This window comes from Heliangelus exortis, chromosome 12 (genome assembly GCF_036169615.1).
Source record: "Heliangelus exortis chromosome 12, bHelExo1.hap1, whole genome shotgun sequence".
Lineage (NCBI taxonomy): Eukaryota > Metazoa > Chordata > Aves > Apodiformes > Trochilidae > Heliangelus > Heliangelus exortis.
Genome location: NC_092433.1, coordinates 18,711,113 through 18,731,395, shown reverse-complemented (window position 1 = coordinate 18,731,395; position 20,283 = coordinate 18,711,113). Strand labels below are relative to the sequence as shown.

At 41.0% G+C, this 20,283-nt stretch overlaps 1 protein-coding gene across 11 annotated transcripts in view; it reads right to left on the bottom strand.

Moving 5' to 3' along the window:
- Positions 1-1,521: 1,521 nt before the first annotated feature.
- The window catches only part of CHL1 (cell adhesion molecule L1 like), a 124,196-nt gene continuing 105,434 nt past the window's right edge, over positions 1,522-20,283 (bottom strand). For 9 of the 11 annotated variants that reach the window (XM_071756341.1, XM_071756335.1, XM_071756338.1 and 6 more), the window contains 8 exons: positions 18,691-18,806; positions 18,319-18,523; positions 17,966-18,088; positions 16,501-16,680; positions 9,868-10,029; positions 9,058-9,189; positions 8,177-8,249; positions 1,522-6,323 (listed from right to left, as the gene is read on the bottom strand). In XM_071756341.1, coding sequence (XP_071612442.1) covers positions 6,107-6,323; positions 8,177-8,249; positions 9,058-9,189; positions 9,868-10,029; positions 16,501-16,680; positions 17,966-18,088; positions 18,319-18,523; positions 18,691-18,806 — 1,208 coding nt within the window. In that variant the 3' untranslated portion in view covers positions 1,522-6,106. The remainder of the gene's footprint in view (positions 6,324-8,176; positions 8,250-9,057; positions 9,190-9,867; positions 10,030-16,500; positions 16,681-17,965; positions 18,089-18,318; positions 18,524-18,690; positions 18,807-20,283) is intronic. The other 2 variants (XM_071756344.1, XM_071756345.1) reach the window with 2 other exon arrangements.

The window sequence follows — 20,283 nt, the reverse complement described above, 5'->3', positions numbered from 1 at the left end:
GGGCTGTGTGGGCTGGGGATGTCCTGAGCTGGGATCTGCAGCCCTGGCACCCAGCAGGGGCAGCAACATCCTCATCCTCACACCAGTGAAGCACAGGATTGTAAAGTTTTCCCCTCCGTTATGTTCTTAAGAAAGGAGTAAAAAAATCTCATTATTCAGAATATGAAGAATAATACGAAAAAAAAAAAAAAATAAATCCCCAAACTTAGGGTGCCCTTGATGACTTCCTGGGAGGTGAATGCTTGTTAGCACAGTCCTACCAGTGGCTGCCTTTGCGCTGAAAGTATTCAAGATAATTTTTTTTGCAGGTGAAGAATAAATTTTTAAAAGCCCAGTAACCTTCCTGCTACAATGAAGAAGCTAAAAACATGAGGGGAAAAAAAAGGTACAAGATTATTTCTTTCACTGAGTGCAGTGCTCTCACAATAGCACAGAGCCCACGGCAGGGCTGGAAGCCAGGGATTAGAGGATTAGATCTTTCCAATTTCTGTTAAATACCTTTTTTTTTTTTCTTTTTTTTTTTTTTTTTTCCCTAAAAACCCAAAAACCCATCTGACATGGAGTTGTCTGCTGACTTTTAACAAGCAACAGTTTTGCAGTTTCAGGTATCAGATGGGTGTGCATGGGGTCCTGCCTGGGTAACTTTTCTCCATGGAGAGGGAGAATAGAAATAAAGAAATCATATAATGCTGAGTAGCAGGGGGGGGAAATGTCAGGATGACCTTTTGAACACTCAGCAACAAAAGATCTGAGGTGTTTTGGTCTTTATTTTCCCTGGCAAACAAAGAATGCTTGTTACACTTCTGTATAATGAATACATACAGATCCCAGACTTTCAGCATAAGTGGAGTTTTCCCTAAGGGGTAAGAAGAAAAGAATGAGAATTACTGGGTTGCTAGGTGCCTGAATATTTAAAAAGTCACCACTCATGTGCTGATTGTTAATGAAGAAGAGTAAAGATTCACCCTTCTAGTTTTTAGAGCTTATCTACCATATCCTACTGGCTCAGCTCCTTCCACCTCTGCTCGTGCCTGGCACCTGGAGCTTTTCCCTTCCATCTCAGGGCTGAATGTATTTTAATTTAATACAGGATAATGTTACTTTTGCAGGTATTCCACATGTCACTTAAAGCTCTGCATGCTTGGGAGGTTCCCTGATGTTCAGAGACAGAATCAGGGAATATAAAGCAAGCTACAGGTGCTGACATTGACCCAGGAGATGCTGACACCAGGAAAGAAAGGAGGGAATTGACTTCAGGGTTTCTGCAGCCCTGCTCCATCCTTGCTTTGGTGCAGATGACATCTAAATGGTTGCTTGTCCACCATGCCTGACAGTCCCAGAGAAAGCCAAGGGCAGCCTGACCTGGGTGCAGGGCCAAGAAAATGAAGCTCAGATGACCAGGGCTTGGCATGGCAATTAAATCAGATTCCCAGCAAAGACATGGGGTAGCAGGAGAAAAGAAAAAAAAAACAACCAACCAAACCCACACCAAAATAAAAACTTGCTGATAGCAGCTAAAGCTTTTGAAGATAACATCAAGTCAACCTTTTATTAGCAAAGTTGTATTTCATGTAAAATGAAAATATCCTTGAAATCCATACGTGCACAGATGCATGATACAAACAGCAACTACAGTACAACACAGTCCTCTAAACCTTTAATAAATGCACACTAACATTTAGCTCCAAAAGTGACATCTGAACGGTGACACCACATTTGCTTTGATCTTTTCTCAGGAAATTACAAAATATCTGGCTGAAAGAAGTGGTAGTAGTGGTAGTAGTAGGAATAATAACAATAATAAAACCAAAGAGACAGAAAGCTTTGGCTCCAACTCAGCTGCTGGCTCCTGCCTGAAAAAAGAATGAATCAGTGCAGATCACTTGAGCCTTTTCCATGAGGGATGTGGAGCTGCAATGTAAACATGAACTGGTACTCCAAGAGGATTTATATGCCTGGTTTTGAAATACTAAACATTATCAGAGGTGCAGCTGAGGGTTTGATCTGTTGTGAAACAAAGAAAATTCTCTGGACATCAAGAATTCCCTTTCTTTACGTCCACTCTTACAGGTACATGACATAATCTTGATTTACCACTCATTTGCAAAGGAAGGATTTAAAAAAGGACTAAAAAAATTAAATTAATTTCCCTTCAGAAACGTGCAAGGAGCAATAGGTATCATTCTAACTTCAGTTTACAAAACCGCATGTGGAATTACTGTTAAAACCCCTCCACCTTTTTTATATAGAAAGATTGTGCTAGTATTTGTTTTCATCCCAAAAATAGAGGCCTGAAAACTTCAATTGAAACCTCTCACACATCAGATCTCATCCATTCAGTCAACGGGAGCAGTTATCAGAAAAAGAACTTCTTATTCAGAACATAACAGAAAGAATATCATAAATCATTAAGTGATATGCTCAGTAGATCCTTCTAAAACTGGAGTTACAAAGAAGGGTTTTTAATTTATGATATGGATCTATCCACAGATTTTCATCCAGAGAGGAAAGCCATTTTCTGATTTAGTTCCTAATTCTGCTCTTCCTACAGGCCCAGCCCCAGAAGGGTTTCACAACCCAGCCTGCAGCCTTCTCCTTGCTGCAGGAAGCTCAAGCAAGGATTTCTTGAGGCTGGGTCCCCAAATTTTGCCAGAGAATGAAGCTGTGGCCATTCCAACAAGTTCTTGATTGCACAATCACACTTTATATATGTATTTTTTTATTACATTAATTTTTTTTAAATAGAAACTCAGGACTGAGATGACAATCCATACCAAAGCAATGGTACACTGCTCCATGAATGCAAATTCCTCCCTTTCATGGAGTTTTTTTTTTTCCTCATTAGTTAAGAAGAGCTCTTTTTTGCTTAATCTCATCTAGCACAACTTGTGGAGAAGCATCCATCCCTCTCTTGTTCCAGAGGAGGCTGCTGAAATCCACAAGCCAGGATTCCCAAGGCCAGGAAAACACCTGGATGGAATTGCACCCTGGGCTGACTGAGATATCAAATCTGAAAGTGTCATTTCCCCTCTCACACTTTGCCTGCCACCAAATGCAGGGGTGGATGGGAACCAAATGTAACCAATCCAAGAGCCATGGTGCTGGTTATTAATAATTCCCAATTCAAACTGGTCTGCACACTCAAGTCCCACCAGTCCCAACTCTCTCCTTGCAACAGGAAGGCTGAAATACCCCCCTGGGGTATTAATTAATAAAAGCCCCACAGATTTCCATCGATTAATTTTAATAAAAGCTTCTGGCCAGATGGGAAAAAAATATATATATAAAAATTCTTTGCTTTCATGGACCATTTCAGAACTGCAGTCCAGTGGGTGATTGATGCTTTTCATCCAGCATACATGGCCACACTTCCCCTCACTTGTACCAGACTGCCCTAAAAATACAGTGACAATGACAAAAAACTGCTCAGAGAAATGTGAGCTTGCTGGTTTTTTGACTTTTAAAGGTAAATCTTTAATAAACCATTAGTGACCAGCACTTTTTAAGGGATGCTGTAGGAGTGGTACCCTTAGAAGAGAAAATAAAACCCCAACAGGGAGGAAAAAAAAAATAAATAATAACACCAAAAAGAAAAGAAATGATTGGGAAAGAAGAAAAAGCTGAGGTGAGTGAGGTTCCTGGGAGCTTTAGCCACTTGTTTAATATTCATTGGGCATATTTCTCCAAAAGTCAGGGCACTCTGTACAAATTCCACAGCACATCTTGGTGTCACAGCTGAGGTTTAGGCCCCGAGGCACCATGGAACAGCAACATGAAGATTTCAGGATGAGAATTAAAATTTTAATAGAAAAAGTACTCATAGCAGATCACAGGAATGGCATAAACATCTCTTAGCAGCAAGAGAGGCAGGGATGGCACAGGGGATTTATATTCATTATTCAATCATTTGACACTCACTAACAGGATTGGAAATTTCTGTCTGTTGAACATCAGCATTTTCTGGGACTCCAGTTGAGCTGCAGCCACCCAAAGCACAAGAAAAGGGATGACCAGGACTGGGTCAGGTCCAGCCTCACCCTGGGGATGGGTTGGTGGCCCCATGGCTGGGAGAGCTCGGCCAAGCTGAGGGCTGCAGAGTTGGTAAATAAAATCCTGGTGGGAAATGTCTCTGTTGACAAGATACCAATGTTCACATTGCTCCCATTATGCACCCCCTACCTTTTAAAATTATTTCTTTTTTTTTTTTCCTAATGATTTTTGTTGTTGTTGTTTAATGAAAATTACTTGGGACTTCTGCAACGTTTGGATTGAGTGAAAAATCAAAACCTTGTGAATAATCAAAAGTGAACAACTTGGCCAAGTCCTTCCCATCGCTGCCAGGGGGATTTTTGACTCAGGACAGATTTCACCTCATCCTTTTGTACTCACAGCATCACTGGAGGGGGAGGCTGGGGTTTGCTCTTCCCAAAACAGAGGCAAAGGAAAGGTCCTTAAAAGGAAAAATTGAAAGAAACCCAAGAATCTGTATTTCTAATGGGTCTTCCTTGTAGCCATTACCTGGAATTTGGCATCAGGAGAGTAATTCCTGCTTCCTCTCTTCCACTGAAATAAGGGAGACCATGAAGGAGCTGCTGGGGATATTTGCCTAATTCCTACCACGATGCAAAATAGCTTTTAGGATCTATGTCTCTGGCAGTAACTATTAAAAAATGTCATCATTGAAGTGCCAGTTGTTTGTAAGTGCAAGAAGCAACAAAGCCATAGCAATACACAAATAAGTATATTCCAAAATACAAATGCTTTTAAAGAGCCTTGGGAGATTCCAATACAAAAAGACCAAAAAAATGTGCCGTACAGGTTTGCTGAGTTAGTGCTGGGAGAGGCAAAGGAAAGAACTGGATTGCAACCAGCATTCAGTAAACAAAATATAAAGAAACTCTAGCATAATATTTTCTCTTTGCTTTTGCTTTCATTTATTTAACAGGGAAGAGCTTGAAAATAAGAAGACTTTTTGCAAGTCAAGGTCTATTTTCTGTGCTATTAGAAAGATGTGAGCTGGAGATGGCTGATACACACACAGCTCCTCCTGAAACTTAGTTTTGCTGGCCCAAGCTCATATTGAGAAGAAATTCTATTCATTCCTACACAGCTATACAGACTCATGCTAGCAACATGACTCAATTTGAACTCAAACAAGGCTGATTTTTTCACTTGTGTCAATATTAATATCATATGTACAACGTCTCCATGAAATGGCTGCTAGCACACCAATATACAGATAGGAGCCTGACAAGAACATTTTTGATGAGAAATGCAGCTTGCTGAGACTCAGGAAAAACAAATGAAAATACTTTGCTAAGGATGGTGGATGAGAACCCTGTTTTGCCTTGCTACAGGAAAGTTACTGCAGCTTAACTTCTGTAAGGAAATAGTGCCAGCTGCTGGACAGAATGTATGTCCACAAGGTCAGAGCTTCAGCTTTAAAGAGCAATTTTTTTCAGTTGATAAAAGTTGCATCTCTTTAAGTATTGGTAACTGCAGTCAGCTGTAACCACTAAAACAATTGTAGGAAAATGATGGGGTTTTTCTTGATGAAAAATTAGACAATATACAGAATCTATTTCTCCAGTAATATAAATTGTTGGTTTTCTCAGTAGGATGCATCGTGTCACTTTGCAGAGTAGTCAGTTGGTTTTGGTTGATTTTCTTCTTGTTTTAGAACCTCTCCAAAGGTGAGGCCACCCCCAACTTGAGGGGACAGCACATCCAGATGTGTGTACAAAGTGACAGCAGCCACAGAAGGGGAAAAAAATCACTGTACAGAGAAACATATCCCAAACCCAAGAAACACACAAAGTATACACATGAAACACTGAGAAATTCTGGTTTGGTGAGACCCAGTAAGACATTTTGTACAGGAAAAGAATTATTTGCTTTGCTTGAATGAGAAGAAAACATCTAGAAATCGGGATGGGAAAAAAAAAAAAGATCTTCTTTTAGTGGCAGTGACTTGTTTTTAGGTGACCTGGATGTCAGGTTCCAGGCTGGCTCAACTGGAAACCTGTTTCCAATCCCGGGTGGTGACTGGGGAGTTATTAATCAAGCTCAATATCACAATTAAACACAGAGCATTCCTGCTTATCCCTTAGGCGTGGAGAGGAAAAGTTGCTGTAGAACTCCCAGTGCTTTCCACTGATCCTTTTTCCTTAGATCCAGAATAAGCTCCAATAAATGAACCATCTTCATTGAACATCCCATGCTCCCCTTCTCCATAATCTACCAGACTATCAGCGCTCTCCGTGGCTTTAATGTCCCCGTTTACTGACTCCAGGCTGCCTTTCAGGGGCTTTTCATCGCTGTCACTACAAAACAAAGAAAGGCCTTTCCAAAAATCTAGCTTTAAATGGGCAAGCAAGGAACCTCCTCTTTTTTGGGGGGAAAGAAAGCAGCAGGAGGGAAGAGCGAGGGAAACGTTTCTAGGTGGGAACGCGGAGAAAGGTTGGTCCCGAGAGTCCTGCTTGGTCAGACAGGTCACCTGCACCCACCTGAAGTCCCCTCAGCCAGGATTTTGTGATTATTAAACCAGTGGAATTAGTGAAAGAGGCAAACAGCAATGAAAAGTGCACATGAATTCTGGATTTGGTCCCTTTTTGCCTCTCTGACCCTTGGAGAGTGAGAAGAATGGGCGGAAAGTGAAGGTGAACAAGGAGGAAATGTTGGGAAGATCTGGAGGGATTGGGGCTGGTGTCAGGTCCTTGGAACCTTAGGGAAAGGGAAATTTTCATTTTATAAAACACTGAGGATGTTTCTTTCATTTTTCTTGGGAGGTTGGTGGGGGACCTGGTGTGACACTGGGAGATCAGGCACCAGCTGTAGGTTATACCTCCCTGCTTTGTGAGCATCTGTTTGATTCCAGATGATTAACAAGGGGTTTAACCTTTATTTTCATTTGTTCTGTTCTTATCTTGCTGTAAGTGATGAAGTTTCTCTCTGCTAAAGGGAAGGAACAGGGCAAAATGAAAGCAGGACCTGTCTGTGGCTGCTCATCTTCCATGGCAATTTCATGAAGGAGAGACTCACCACCAAAATTGAGGAAAAAAAAAGAAATATCCACATAATTAATAATCCATTCCTCATAACAGCACCAGGGAAGAACCAAAGCAGCCTGACTGAAAGGATGTTTGGGGGATTGGGGACATAGATTTAAGGATTATTAAAAAAAAAACCACCAAATTAAGCCTCTGAACTAGGAAGATAATCAGAATTATGGTCCTTGCTAATGCCAATTCAGTGTCAAAGCTTTGGTAATGTCATCTGAAGAAGGAGAGAAACACACCTGGACTTGACCCCTTCAGCAGAGAATCAATTAGGAACATAGCAGAATTATTTGTTACTGTTTTGCACATGGAATTTCTGTTAATAAAAAAAGACAAGTTTGGAATTTGGGGGAAAGGGAAGGGGTTGAAGTTATTAACCTCAGGACTTTCTTACCTTTCTAAATATTTGTCCCATTAGAAAGCATTAAAAATTAAATAAAGATGAAATTATGCAGAAAAAAAAGAAACAAAACAAAAAACTAGTCCAGTACAAATAATGTAGAATATACAAGTGGGATTTCAACATATTTCAATTTTGCTTTTCTCCATATCATAGTTATATAATATGATAAACTTTGGTTAATTTAAAGTAGCCAATGTAATTATTTCAGCTCTCCTACAGAACTTCCTGTAGTGAGGGTTGGTGGGTTCTTTGCCATCTCTTACTGCATTTCAGACTTTTTTTCAGATTTTTTTCTTCCACAACAGGGAAATTCCCCATATTACACCATTTGGGCCTGATTGGGTTCCAGAAACCCACATTATGAAGGCATAAAAGTTTCTGTATTGATTTCAGTGGGCATTACAGTAGGCACCCAAATTAGCATATATATTTACATTATTCATACAATGCCAAAAAAAAAAAAAAAGAAAAAAAACCAAACAAGTGAGAAATAATCAGTGATGCATCAACATTTAGTCATATCCCAGCTTGGATGGATTGAAGTCCACTGGGTATACCTTTATATTCCCACTATTTTCCACTCCTCTGAGGTTTGCTTTGAAAATGAAAAATAGCATTAATTGCATGCCATAAAAATGTCCTAAATAAAGATGACATCTGGAAACAAACCAAACCCCAACAAACACAAACGCTTGCAAAAGCAGTTCCTATTTACCTATATTCCCCAAAGATTTCATCTTTTATTGATTGAGCTTCAGGATCTGGATGCAAATCTTCTTTTTCTTTCACTGTACAAATAAAATAAAGCACAGATCTGTGTTCTGCTGTGGATTTTTTTTTTTTTTTTTGCAGGTGCAATGGGAAAATCACCTGGCATCCCCTACAGCCCAACCTGGAGGGCAGCAGCTCCCAGGGTTGTCTGCCTGGACACCACCAGCATTTTTCCATCAAGGGGCTGGGGCCATTCTCTACTTTTTTAAGCAAGCAAGAAAGTGTTTCTAGAATCACAGAAGGGTTTGGGTTGGAAGGGACCTTCAAGGGCCACCTAGTCCAGCCCCCTTGGTTGGGACATCTTCAACTAGATCAGGTTGCTCCAAGCCCTGTCCAACCTAACCTGGAATGTTTGTAGGGATGGGGCATCTCCCACCTCACTGAGCAACCAGATTTATGCTTAAATATTTCTGCTTAAATCCTTATTGATTGCTTTGAAGATATTTTAGCAAAATATCCCAGTTGTGTGATAGATCTAGTTGTGTGACAGGACCTCAAGTAGGAGCTACCTGGAAGTCCTGCCAGTGGGGCTCAGAGGTGCAGCTTGTGAAGGACATGGACTCTACAGCTGGACTCAACACTGGAAGGTTCAACAAGCACTACCAAAGCCTTAGCATGATCTCTAACCAGCTCACAGCACTATCTCACCCAGAGAGCACAGTTTCACTTATATTCATTACACTCCACTCTGCACAGATTTATCAAAAGCTGCAAATCCTAATTGGATGCTTCTGCTCGTGGCTTTGCAGCCTCCAGAGATAAAAAGTCTGAAGGATGCTTGTTATTAACAAGTGAACACAGAGAAAGGACAATAAATCCATTTACCTGAATATTTCCCTCCTTTATTTCTTCTGACAAAGCAGACAGTGAGCAGCAGCAGGGTGAGCAGAGCAATGGCACACATCAGTCCAATAAACCACCCCTGGGTGGAAATTCCATCATAAATGCCAGCGTAGGCTTTGTGAAACAGAAAGAGGAGTCAAAAAAGAAGAACATTAATCAGAGGAAGAGGGCATCACCCCACTTGAACATGAATATATAACATTTTCTTCACCAGATCTTAATTGAATCAGGCTATCGCCACTTATTGCGTTCAACTTAAAGAATTGCAAGGCAGAAATATGTCCAGAGAGTGACATTTTTAGGCTTAAGGGGGATGTGCAGTCTACCAGCCACAAAACAGACATTTTGGAAAGGTAATTCTGAGACAGCAGTTGACTCAAAGGATTAATGCCAAACAGCAAAGCTGCACAGAGATTTGTTAAGCCTCTCATCATGCAAAAGCAGTTTTGTGCAAGAAATTGAGTTAAAAGTGCACCTGATGCATGCAGACCACTGGATTGGCACTCTAAACATGGATTAAATCACAGCACTACCCTTTCAAAAACCACAGAGGGGGGCAAAGTGTTTGGCAAAGGTTTGGTCATGGTGCCAGGCTCCTGGCACAAAGCTCAGCCAAGAGCAGTGGCCACGTTTGTGCTCCCTGCAAGGGTCAACTTAAAAAAAAAAATAAAAATCACAGGACAGAACTAGGCTGTGGGGACACTTTCACTGCACACCCTAAGATGTCACCTCAGTGTTTAGTTACATGCAGGAGAAATCTTTTATCACCTCAAAGGGGTTTTTGTGTCTCACCTCTCCCCCTGGTCTCAATTACATCTTCAAAAATGCTATTGTTATCAACCCAATTCTTAGTCACTAGACGAACTGTGTATTCAGTTCCAGGCTCAAGTGCCTCAACGGGGTGAAACTTTTGGGTGGGCTTTACTGCTTCTGAAATCTTCCCGTTCCCTTTACCTATGGAATGTACATATTCAAGTCATATTGATTAATGGCATTCATTGAACAAAAGGCCAGTGAAATGCACAGTTACACAGAAAGGAAGCAGCACACAAATAAGACACGTCAGGATTTTTTTCATTTCCCATCAGATTTTCAAAAGCAGGCAGGAAAGTGAAAAAAAAAAAAAAAAAAAAATTTTAAATAAATTCCCCCCGTTCAATTTTAATATCCCAGCAGATAAAATAAACAGCAGAGTGAAGTAATCCTGATGTTTATGAAGGGTTTTGTACATTTCCCAGGATGAAAGTTAATATTGATGGGGGATTATGGAGCTGCTTTAACCAACGTGGGCTTAAAAAATTACAACTTGAAAACTTGAAATGTAAATATATCCATTGTATGGATAATCTGGGGGCTGATGCTTCTCCCATTAAACAGAGCTCAGCAGGGAAGCACAGACAGCTTGTTATCTGGAAACTGAGTCTTCCATGTTCCACGGAAAAAACGATCACTGGGATTTGTACTTGGGTCTCCCCTGATGGTGATTTTCCATGTCCTTTAAAATTCCACAAAGCGTGGCTTTAGGTAGAGCTGAAATTTGCTTTTAAGTGGATAATCAGGCATTTAAATGCTTCTGGTGAGTTTAATTTTGATGGAGAGGGAAAAAGGAAATTCCAGGAGCCTTAGGTTTAGAGTCCTTTTACTTGCAAAACAGTTACTGTTGGTTCTGCCTGCAGTAAGGTTGCAGGGTATTAAATAAATGTGTTTAAAAAAAGCATCTGTGGATATCCAAATATACAGAATAAAGGACACCAACAGAGGGTAGCAGTCCCTGCTCGTTCTTAGAAGCAAATCCAGCATTTTGGGTTGTCATGGGGGATGTTGTTGTTCAACCAAGGGTTGGAAGGGAGGGTTTTTCCTGCTCTCCACTGCAGGAGCAGCATTTAGGAGGCTGCAGTTCATAAAGCCAACACTTGATGTGTGTTCAGTTGCCTGATCTGCCTGCTTTATCCAAACTCATCCAGACTAAGGCCTGAGCACAAGGTTTGATTTGAAAACTACTTGACCAATTAGCACTGGCAGTAAAATAATGCTCATTAATACTTCCACTAGTAAACAAGCAAAGCAAGAAGCTTGCAGAGATTAAGGCTTAGCTGACAGCTGAAGGATAAAAAGGAAAAAGATTAACACAAATCCAGGCACCATCAAAGCAGCAGTTCAAGAGAAGTTTTCCAAGCAAACTACATGTATTACAATAAGCAGTTAAATTAGTAGACCACTGGGACACCAACAGCTGAAATGCTGCTGGTACTGAAGCACAGCTGATTAGCATAAATTAATCCATCTATCAGTAAATTTTGGCTAAATGAAGTATGTGGAACAGTTATAAATTCTAAACAGTCTGCAAAGGAAACAAGAGGATACCACAGGAATGTTATAATTCTGTGCTCTAAAATCAAGACATCAGAAAAACCTATTTAGTGGCAACATCATCCAGAAAGTAAAAGGAATTGTTGTGAACCTTCAGCCCCATGATCATTAAATACCATAAAACACTTCTGCAGGACATGACAGCCACACAGCACAGCTCTCCATAGGAAGCATTTCTGCTTTATTCCTAAAAAGCAAAATGCTTCATCCTGAGGCTCAGCAGTAGCTCACAGATTGTGGTTCAGGTGTGCATCTTCTTAAACCAACTTAACCAGTCCATATCTACCACCTAGTAACTCCCAGCTCATCCCAGCCTCTTCTTTTGGAACAGAAACAAAAAGGAGGAATGGATATGGCTGGAAAAGAACCCATTTTTCTGCCAGGTTCCTGCTCAGCCCCAGGGCAGGGATGGGATTCCTGTGACTTCCACACAATTTTTTCTGCTCTGTGTTACACACTCAAGAGAGCACCCAGAGAGGAGAAAACATCACTAACTGGGGCAGTGTTTGGTTCTGGGCTAGAAAAAGCAGTGTAGCATCCTGCAAAAGAAAAGCAAAGATATACAGATAAAGCAATGCTCAACATACTGAAAGGTCAGTGAGCTGCAGAAATTAGCTCCAGAAAATTGAAAGCAGCTGGGTTAGGGATTTAATCTACAATAAGGGAGAAGAAACATTAGTAATAAAGGCATATCACCAGCACTTCTCATCTTCCCCCCACTATTTATCAGCCATACCATGGGACCTGCATGAACATTAAACACTGAACTGCAATTTTACAATATTCCTACTGGGCTTTGAGATTTATGAGAACAAGAGAACACACATTTTTTATAGAAGCTTATGGTATAAAGGAAAAAAAACAATATAAACTGCCCCCAAAGACTTACAAGTGTGCTAGTTCTCCAAAAGTTAGCACATCTGTTATAAAACTTACTTATTTGAAAGAGCTGGCAGTCTAATAGCTGAACACTAATTGTGGGCAACATCTTAATTTATAACCATACCTATCTAAATACATCTGCTGCAAGAAATGGGAAGCTGAACTTTCATTAATTTTCCCCTACTGCCTGGCTATTAGAAGTGTATAAATATGCAGCACCAGCCTCCTTCATCTTCTGGGCTTCTTTAGTGCAGGAGGGAATTCAAGCAATATTAGGGATATTTTAAACTATAGAGATGAGTAAACCTGCTGTGTGTAGCCTATTGAGAAGAATTTATAGGTGAGTTGGTACTGAATGCCATTTGTAGGAGAAATCTGAGATGGGAGAAGAAGACAGGGCATGGCTTGTTCATCTCTTGCTGCTTTAGCTCTGTGCTGACCACCCTGGGGCAGGCTGACACAAGAGAAAAAAAAAATAATAGCAAAACCTAACAGCTAATAGGAAGTACTCCAAGACTGATATCTTTAGTATATTATATTTAAGATGCTTATTTTTCCTTCTCCAAATTCTTTTTCCCCTCCAGGCTGTGTGCAGCACCCAGGCTGGCAGGAGGGTTCCCTACCCTGGCATCAGCACCAAGGTTTGATGGGCTCCAAGTGCCCTGGCTGGAGAGGAGGCAGCAGAGTGGTAGAAATGCCAGAAAACCAAACTTTTCTCCAAGATTGAATCAGATCCTTTTGATTGTGAGCACACAGGGCATATTCTAGGGGTTGCTGGTAATGATACCAGTGGTTCCAGGTGGCTAAGGCCATCTGTATTTTTCCTTTTTCTGTATTTTTCCTTTTTCTGTATTTTTCCTTTTTCTGTATTTTTCCTTTTTCACTGTGCTGGTGGCAATAGAGAACAAAACCCTTATGTTTTGTTACAAATGGTTTCTCTCCTCATCTTATGGTGTGTCAGGAAGGTTGGTGCCTTCTGGCAAAGATTTTCAAAACCCCTGTGGGATTTAAGTGCCAATTGCCATTGAAATGTAATGAAAGTACTGAACTCCCATTATCCAGCTTCCCTTTAAAATCAAACTACAGTTGGACAGCTTCCTCTGGATGAATTTTTCATTAAGGCTTGAATTTCTGGACATAAAGTAATCAGTCTCATCATGTAATATGTGTTTAGTAATCCTCAAGAAACACTGGTGGCTAGATGAAAAGCAGCTTTATGTTAAAGGAGGGCTGCTATATTAAATTAATTTTTTTCACTTCTGTAAGAACGTTATTATTTTGTGTTATATTTCTGAGGGCTAATGACCACTGAGGGATTGACATTTTCAAGGGGAAAATTAATTGGCTTGTAGGTCATTTGCTTGGAAATCAAAAGTTAAAGAGATAAACTCATACCTAAAGCCAGAATACCTTCCTTTGTGGAATGATACCAAGATGAAGCCACAAAAATTAAACTATTATTTATTTTGCAGTACAATGCAAACATCCTTTTGCCCAGGTTCTTTGGGATCATTGGCAGCATTTTATTAACTACTGATGAAGATCTCTGGCCACGTATCAGCTTCTCATATCTGAGCAATTTTGGCTGGGTTTAAGTTATTTCATAAGAAAGAGACCTTTTATTTCCTTGACTTTGTACTTGCTGCCTACACCACTGTGGCCGAGTCCTGCACCAAGGATGCTATAAAAGAAAGATTTTATTATCACCTCCTGCTATTTCTCACTAATTCCAGTGGGTTTGTGTTTAATCTAAGAGACAAATGTTAAAGTGTGGTTTTCCTTTGATAAGCAGTTCTACAGACAGAGACTCCTCTGCAGGAAGTGGTGCTGCTCAGCCCAGGGCTCCCCTGAGGATGCAGGATGTGCCCCTGCTCCACAGAAAGGAGAAAGAGAGAGATGAGCCCCAACTGGGCTTTTCCCAGCAGTATTTACTCCTTGACTTTTTGGTCAAGTGGTACTAACCCAAAAGAATGTGTTCCTGGCAAAAACCTGAATGCTGGATTCCCAGAGGAAGAAGCTGCAGTTGCAGACAAAGGGTTGGATCCACACACTTTTCTATCCAGGGAGTTACAGATATTTAACTGAGAGGAACTGGGTTTTTTTTACTAAATTTAGTTATTCACACCACTGCAAACTCATTATCAGATGAGCTGCACATCAATTACAGGCTGGGAAATTATCATTTAGAGCACAATTTTTTCCTACACTTTTTTTTAATGCTAACACATACTCACATATGTACATATTAAGAAAGAAAAAAAAAAAAAAAAAAGAGGCTGAGTTTCCTTTCTGATTCCAGACTGCAGGAAGAACCTTTTCTTTGCAAGGAGAATTGCAAAGAAATGAAAGCAACAGCAGAGATGCAGATCCAAGTGAAAAATATGAACTCAGCCATAGCTTCCAGCTCAGTGTCTCCATTCCCTGGCTGAATGCATCCCAAAATCCTGACCTCCCCTTGGCAGAGCCTGCAAAGGCTCTGTGGCAGCAGTGGAAGCTGTTCAAAGTTCAAAGGCTCAAAATGAACATGAGAGCTTTATGTTTTTATTACTAAAAGCAGAACACAGTGGATATAGAAACAGTGAATCAAATCCCAGAGAAACTTGGAGTGCTCTGTCAGGGAGTTTCATTTCAGAGGGCACATTTTAGATCTGTCATTTATGTGGGTCATTTTAAATGATAAACTTTGGCTTTCAAAATCATTCTCTTTTTTCAAAATGAGAGATTGTTTTAATTTTGAGCAATCACCTTGTTTCACATACCAGAGCTTAAAACCCCAAGAAGGTCCCTGAAAAGAGTGATTTGTTTTTTTTTTTCAGTGTATCATGCTTAGTTGAAAAATGTCCAAACAATTTATCTAGCAAATAACAACACAAAACTCTTAATGACATTTCAGTGAGAGATGCAGTGTTCTAATTTAGGGTGGCTTGAGGACCAAGGAACACACATTAATCACAGACCTGGACTCTCCTTTTAAGCATATCAGGCAGGGATGTGTATCATAAAATCTGGCAAGGTTATTCTAAGTCACAGACATTCAAGTGGCCCAAAAAACAGAGTATTTTTGCTGCCCAATGAAGGCCAGAAAAGGTAAGAAAGTAGATGAAATTGTGTATTTTTAGCCTGGAAAAGGAAAAAGAAAAAAAAAAAACCCACAAAAGCTTTTAATTTCATTAATGAAGAATGATTTTTAAACCATGCTGACAGATATCTAGTTACTATCACTTGAGTACCTGTACACTACAGGGAGCCTGGGGGCTACAGGTCAGTGGGGAAGGGGTTTTACTACTCAAGAAAATAGATTATAGTTCATGCTTTGATCCTGAACTGGGAAAAGATGAGTTTCAAATACTTTTTACTTGTTTTACCAGTAACTGAAAAGATTCTGCAACTCAGAAGTCCAACAGAATGGTGTGCAACAAGAACCATTTTTCTCTTTGATATCAACTATGTTCCAGAGTGTTATCATGGCTAAAAATGATGAAGCCAGGGCTCTTATCACATTCTCCCTCTCCTTCCCCATGGTAAGTGCACAGCAATGGGTTCTGATTAATAGCAAGGGCTGGTTCCTTGGTACTGTAGAGTTTTCAAGACTTGCTGAGCACAGTACATTTTATTTCATTTCATCTGAATGAGAAAGATGACCTATCACACAGTGCCTGTGATTTTCCTTTAAATTACTGAACATCAGTGCTTTAGGATAGGGTAAGTAGCACACAAATACCTCCAGCCTCTGATAAAATAATAACAAAATCATAGTTCAAATGTACTGCAGTCAGCTTGCTGCTGATCTGGATTTTCCATGGCAAATACCTGCCCCTAATGTTGCTGACAGCCCCTCATCTACCCCACAAGGTCAGAATTGTGTTTTTTAATAATATTACTGAGAACAGATTACTTAGATCTTCAATTTTCTGTTGATGACTAAATGCAATTCCCTTATTCTAGCAGGGCTTAAAGAGAAAAGAAGAGAGAAGTGGTACAGCAAAATGCAAGACTTAATCTCTACTTTCCTAAAGAGCCACATGGCCACATCAGAAAGTTCATTGATTATTCCAGTGGAAGGAGAGACAAATTTATTTCCTCTCATTACAAAGGAGCCTGGAATATTCTCAATAGATTTTTCCATGATCATTAGAGCTTCTCTGCCTAAAAACACATTGCCTGTTCACTTACTCCCTTGAGCCATTGTCAGTCCTTCTTCAGTGAGAGCCTTCCCACAGCCTTTGACTGTACAAGCCTTGACATAGAACTTGTACTTGGTGCTGGAGCTGAGCCCCGAGAGCCTCCAGCTGAGCGTGGAGTGGTTGGTGAGGCTGATGTCAGTCAGAGGGCCAACCTCATGGGTTTCATTGACTGCAAGAAAAAGAAGGCAGAGATCAGATCCCTGAAGGCTACAGCCAGGAAAAGTGGCATGAAAGCTCTGGCAAGGGGCATCTTGCCACACTCTGCAGCAGCTCCCTTCCTGCCGAGCACTGAAATGGGATTTATCCCCCCTGTGTCAATCTCCCAACTACTGGGTGAGACATTCCTGTTCTGAAAAAGCCTTCTGGTTCTACAAACAAACACTGAGAGGGAGGTAACAGTGACCATCTCCATATGAATTGCTTCTTGCTTGGCTTCCAAACACCTGCAAACCTTTGCAAGCAAGTTAAGGGATGGCTGCTCCGCTTTGTTTCCTCTGTCTTGGCACTGCTGGAAGCTGGAGGAGGAATTCTGTCTCCCAAACTGCCTGAATGGATCCACTCTCTGCCCATAGTTATCCAAACCAAAGTGAAAATCCAGCCTTCAGACCCAGCTTGATAAAGGGCAGTCCTATTATCAGCAGAGATAAGTAAATAGTACATTTTTCCCTTTTTTTTTTTTTTAGGTAGCACACATCCCCATGCAGTTTGACTCTTGATGAACATATAAAATGCCCTGAATTTTCACCACACCTCACAGCTGCTGGTGTGGCAGTCTGGAACCAATCCTGGACATTGCCTGAGGTTATCTGCTCAGAGTCTCATCCCAGCTACTCAGCTCCTTCAGAGGCAAGAAAGAAAGAACCACCCTGGTGTTTAGTTGGGTCTCAAATGTGGCTACTCAACAAGATAAAATAATTAATGTTTGGAAAGGACCTCTAGATCATCAAGTCCAACTATCAATGTTGAAGCCAACCAGCATGAGTCAGGGCAGAGGTGTCTGCATTTCTGCTGGGGCACTGCACAGGCAGGAGATGCTCAGTGACATCTGTGAACATTGAACAAATGTCACCAAGTGTTCTCTTTACAAACCATTTTGTGTTAGTAGGCTTCCCCTCAGTAAAATGCACCTACAGTTTATGGGTCTGCTTAATTACTGCCTTAGGTATAATCTGCAACTATGGAATAACTGAATTATGAATAAATGTGGACTAAGGCATGGCAGCAATGTGAGCTTCCATGGAAAACTTTTTCAGGGGAAGGTGTCCTTGGCCTGCCCTCTAGAGGCTCTGTGTGCCTTGCAGCCCAAAAATACCCATTCTGATGCTAATTTCAGAAACTGCCCTCCTCATCAGATATTCTTCTAAATAATTGCACATATAAACCTGTTTTTTACTTATTTTTTTTCTTAACTATATTAATGCTCAAATTCTAAATAAAGTGAAATGAACACGTACTCATCTGGTATTGCAAAACGTAGCCAGTGAGGTGGCCATTTGCTTTCTTGGGAAGTCCCCACAGCAGGGTGACAGAGTCCTTGTCAAAGTTCAGGATCCTCAGAAAACGTGGTTGTTCAGGGACTGGAAGAGACAGGGATGAGTTTTCAGAGAAGACTGAACAGCTCTGCCTCTACACATCCTTGTTAAATCCAGTTCTAGTTTAGCTCAGCACCTACAGCTCCCCCTTTCTCATGAAGGGGTTTATGAATATTGGAGACCTTACAATCACTTAAATAAGGAAATAAACTTGCCATGTGATTTGGACAGCTTCTGTTTATGCCCCTCCATCCCATATTCCCATTTTGTCTTACCTCCTTCAGGGGTTTCAAACACAACAGGGGAGCTTTCTGGGCCATCTCCTTTGCCGTTGTAAGCCAAAACTGTTAAGGAGAATTCACTGAAGGGCTCCAGACCAGGGATCATCCCATAGTTCCTGTCTCCTACAAACGTTAGGAAGTGTTTCTCTGGGTGATGCCTTTTTCCATCCAGCATGCTTTTTGTTTTCCACCAACTGACCTGCATTGAGATTGGCATTTCTATAACAAATTATGTTGTATGGGGCTGAACACGATATCGATTTCTCTCACCTTCCCAGGAGCAAGAAAATGCAATCTATCCTTGATATAGGATTAATTTAATAGCTTATTCAACTGTATACAATTATTTAAAGAGAAATTGGTAACCTTATAGCCTCTTAAATGTCCACGGACTCTGTCCCTTGGTATTCCAAACCAGAAGACTTTGACCAAGGTGCTGTTCACAACCTCCACTGAGACTCCGGAAGGAGCAGCATCTGGAACTGGAAACACAAAAGTGCAAAGTGCTGCATTTTAAGATGTTTGCCAGAGCTGATTTCACACTGCTGACAGCTACAGGGCTTGGCTTTCCAGCTCAAGCTGTGGCAGTCCCTGCAGGCAAGAAGAAAGCCCATTCCACCTGCATCCAATGGTTAAAATGGGCCAATAAACATTATTTTGCCATTTTGGTGCTTTGTGCTGAGGGCTGGGATACAGGTGCAATGGGGTGTATGAACTTCTACACCAAAATTTCTGATTTCCTGTTTCAAGTAATGCTGACAGCAGGGAGAAGAATAAAAAAAAATTATTAACACAGCACTCAAGAAGGCAATCATAAAGATGTGCTTTGTTTTTTCTTATAATCTATTTCATTTTACAACTAAGCTCATTAAGCAGTAGGATTTTAATCACTACACAACACAGAGAGCTATTATAGAGCCTGAAAACAAGAAAAGAATGGCCTTGATTCATTGAATAGAATTGCAAGGAAGATTTTCCACTGATAACTGCTAAATTGTAGGGGTGGGAGCAGCAGGACCTACACTACAGCTCCCACAGAGCCATATCCTATGGGATATGGGGGTTAAATCATGGTCTTGAGGGGGTTAAATGAAGGACTTGGTGAGTTAAGTCAAGGATGTGGCTCTCTGGTCATCTTAATAGCAACAAAACCAACAAAACACATGCTTGTCTTAGCTGGATTAATACCCTGTAGACTTTCCAGAGGCCATTCAGACTGTCAGTTTATTTCATTTTTACAAAAACAACTTCTGATTCTGCATGGGATAAAAACTGCCTGATTTTAACTAAACAAATTAATTGCAGAGTTTAAACATGGGCCATTTGCTGGCCCTTCCTTGCCACCAGCTCCCAGCCTCTGCTGCTAAGCATCTGCAAATGCAATAATAAGCACTTGGATGCAGGATGAGGGAAGCTGGGATCCCCAGGCTAGCTGCCCACCATGCTGTTTATTCCCTGGCTGATTTAAATCCTTAATTCCTAGAAAAATCCTTTCCTTTTGGTGGTGTTGGGGCTTAACTAGGTGGCTTCCTACAGTGAGGCTTGGCATTTCTTTAGTGGAGCTGGATGCATTCCCAGTCTCCCAAATTTGCAGTAAACAGCAAAGGGGACAAGTTGTTCAGAGATGTTGGGGTGGCCTCAGCAGTGACATAATCCAGAGTCCCAAGAACATAGCAGGGCTGTTGCACCCTGTGTGGCATCAGCATTAATTCTTTCAGCAGGGCCATCCTCTCACATGTTCACCTCTCCTGGTGGAATATGAGTATTAAAACCCACCATGAAGCTGGAGCTCAGAGAGCAAGAGCACAGAGAGGGCATCACCAGTGCTTGTGGGGATGTCAGCCCAGGGCACCCATTTGGAAAAAATAGGTGGCAAAGGGAGAAATCCTCTCTGATCTGGCCAGGATGATGCCATGTGGGCCAGACAGAGTCCAAAATTAGAGGTGGGCAGGGACTGAG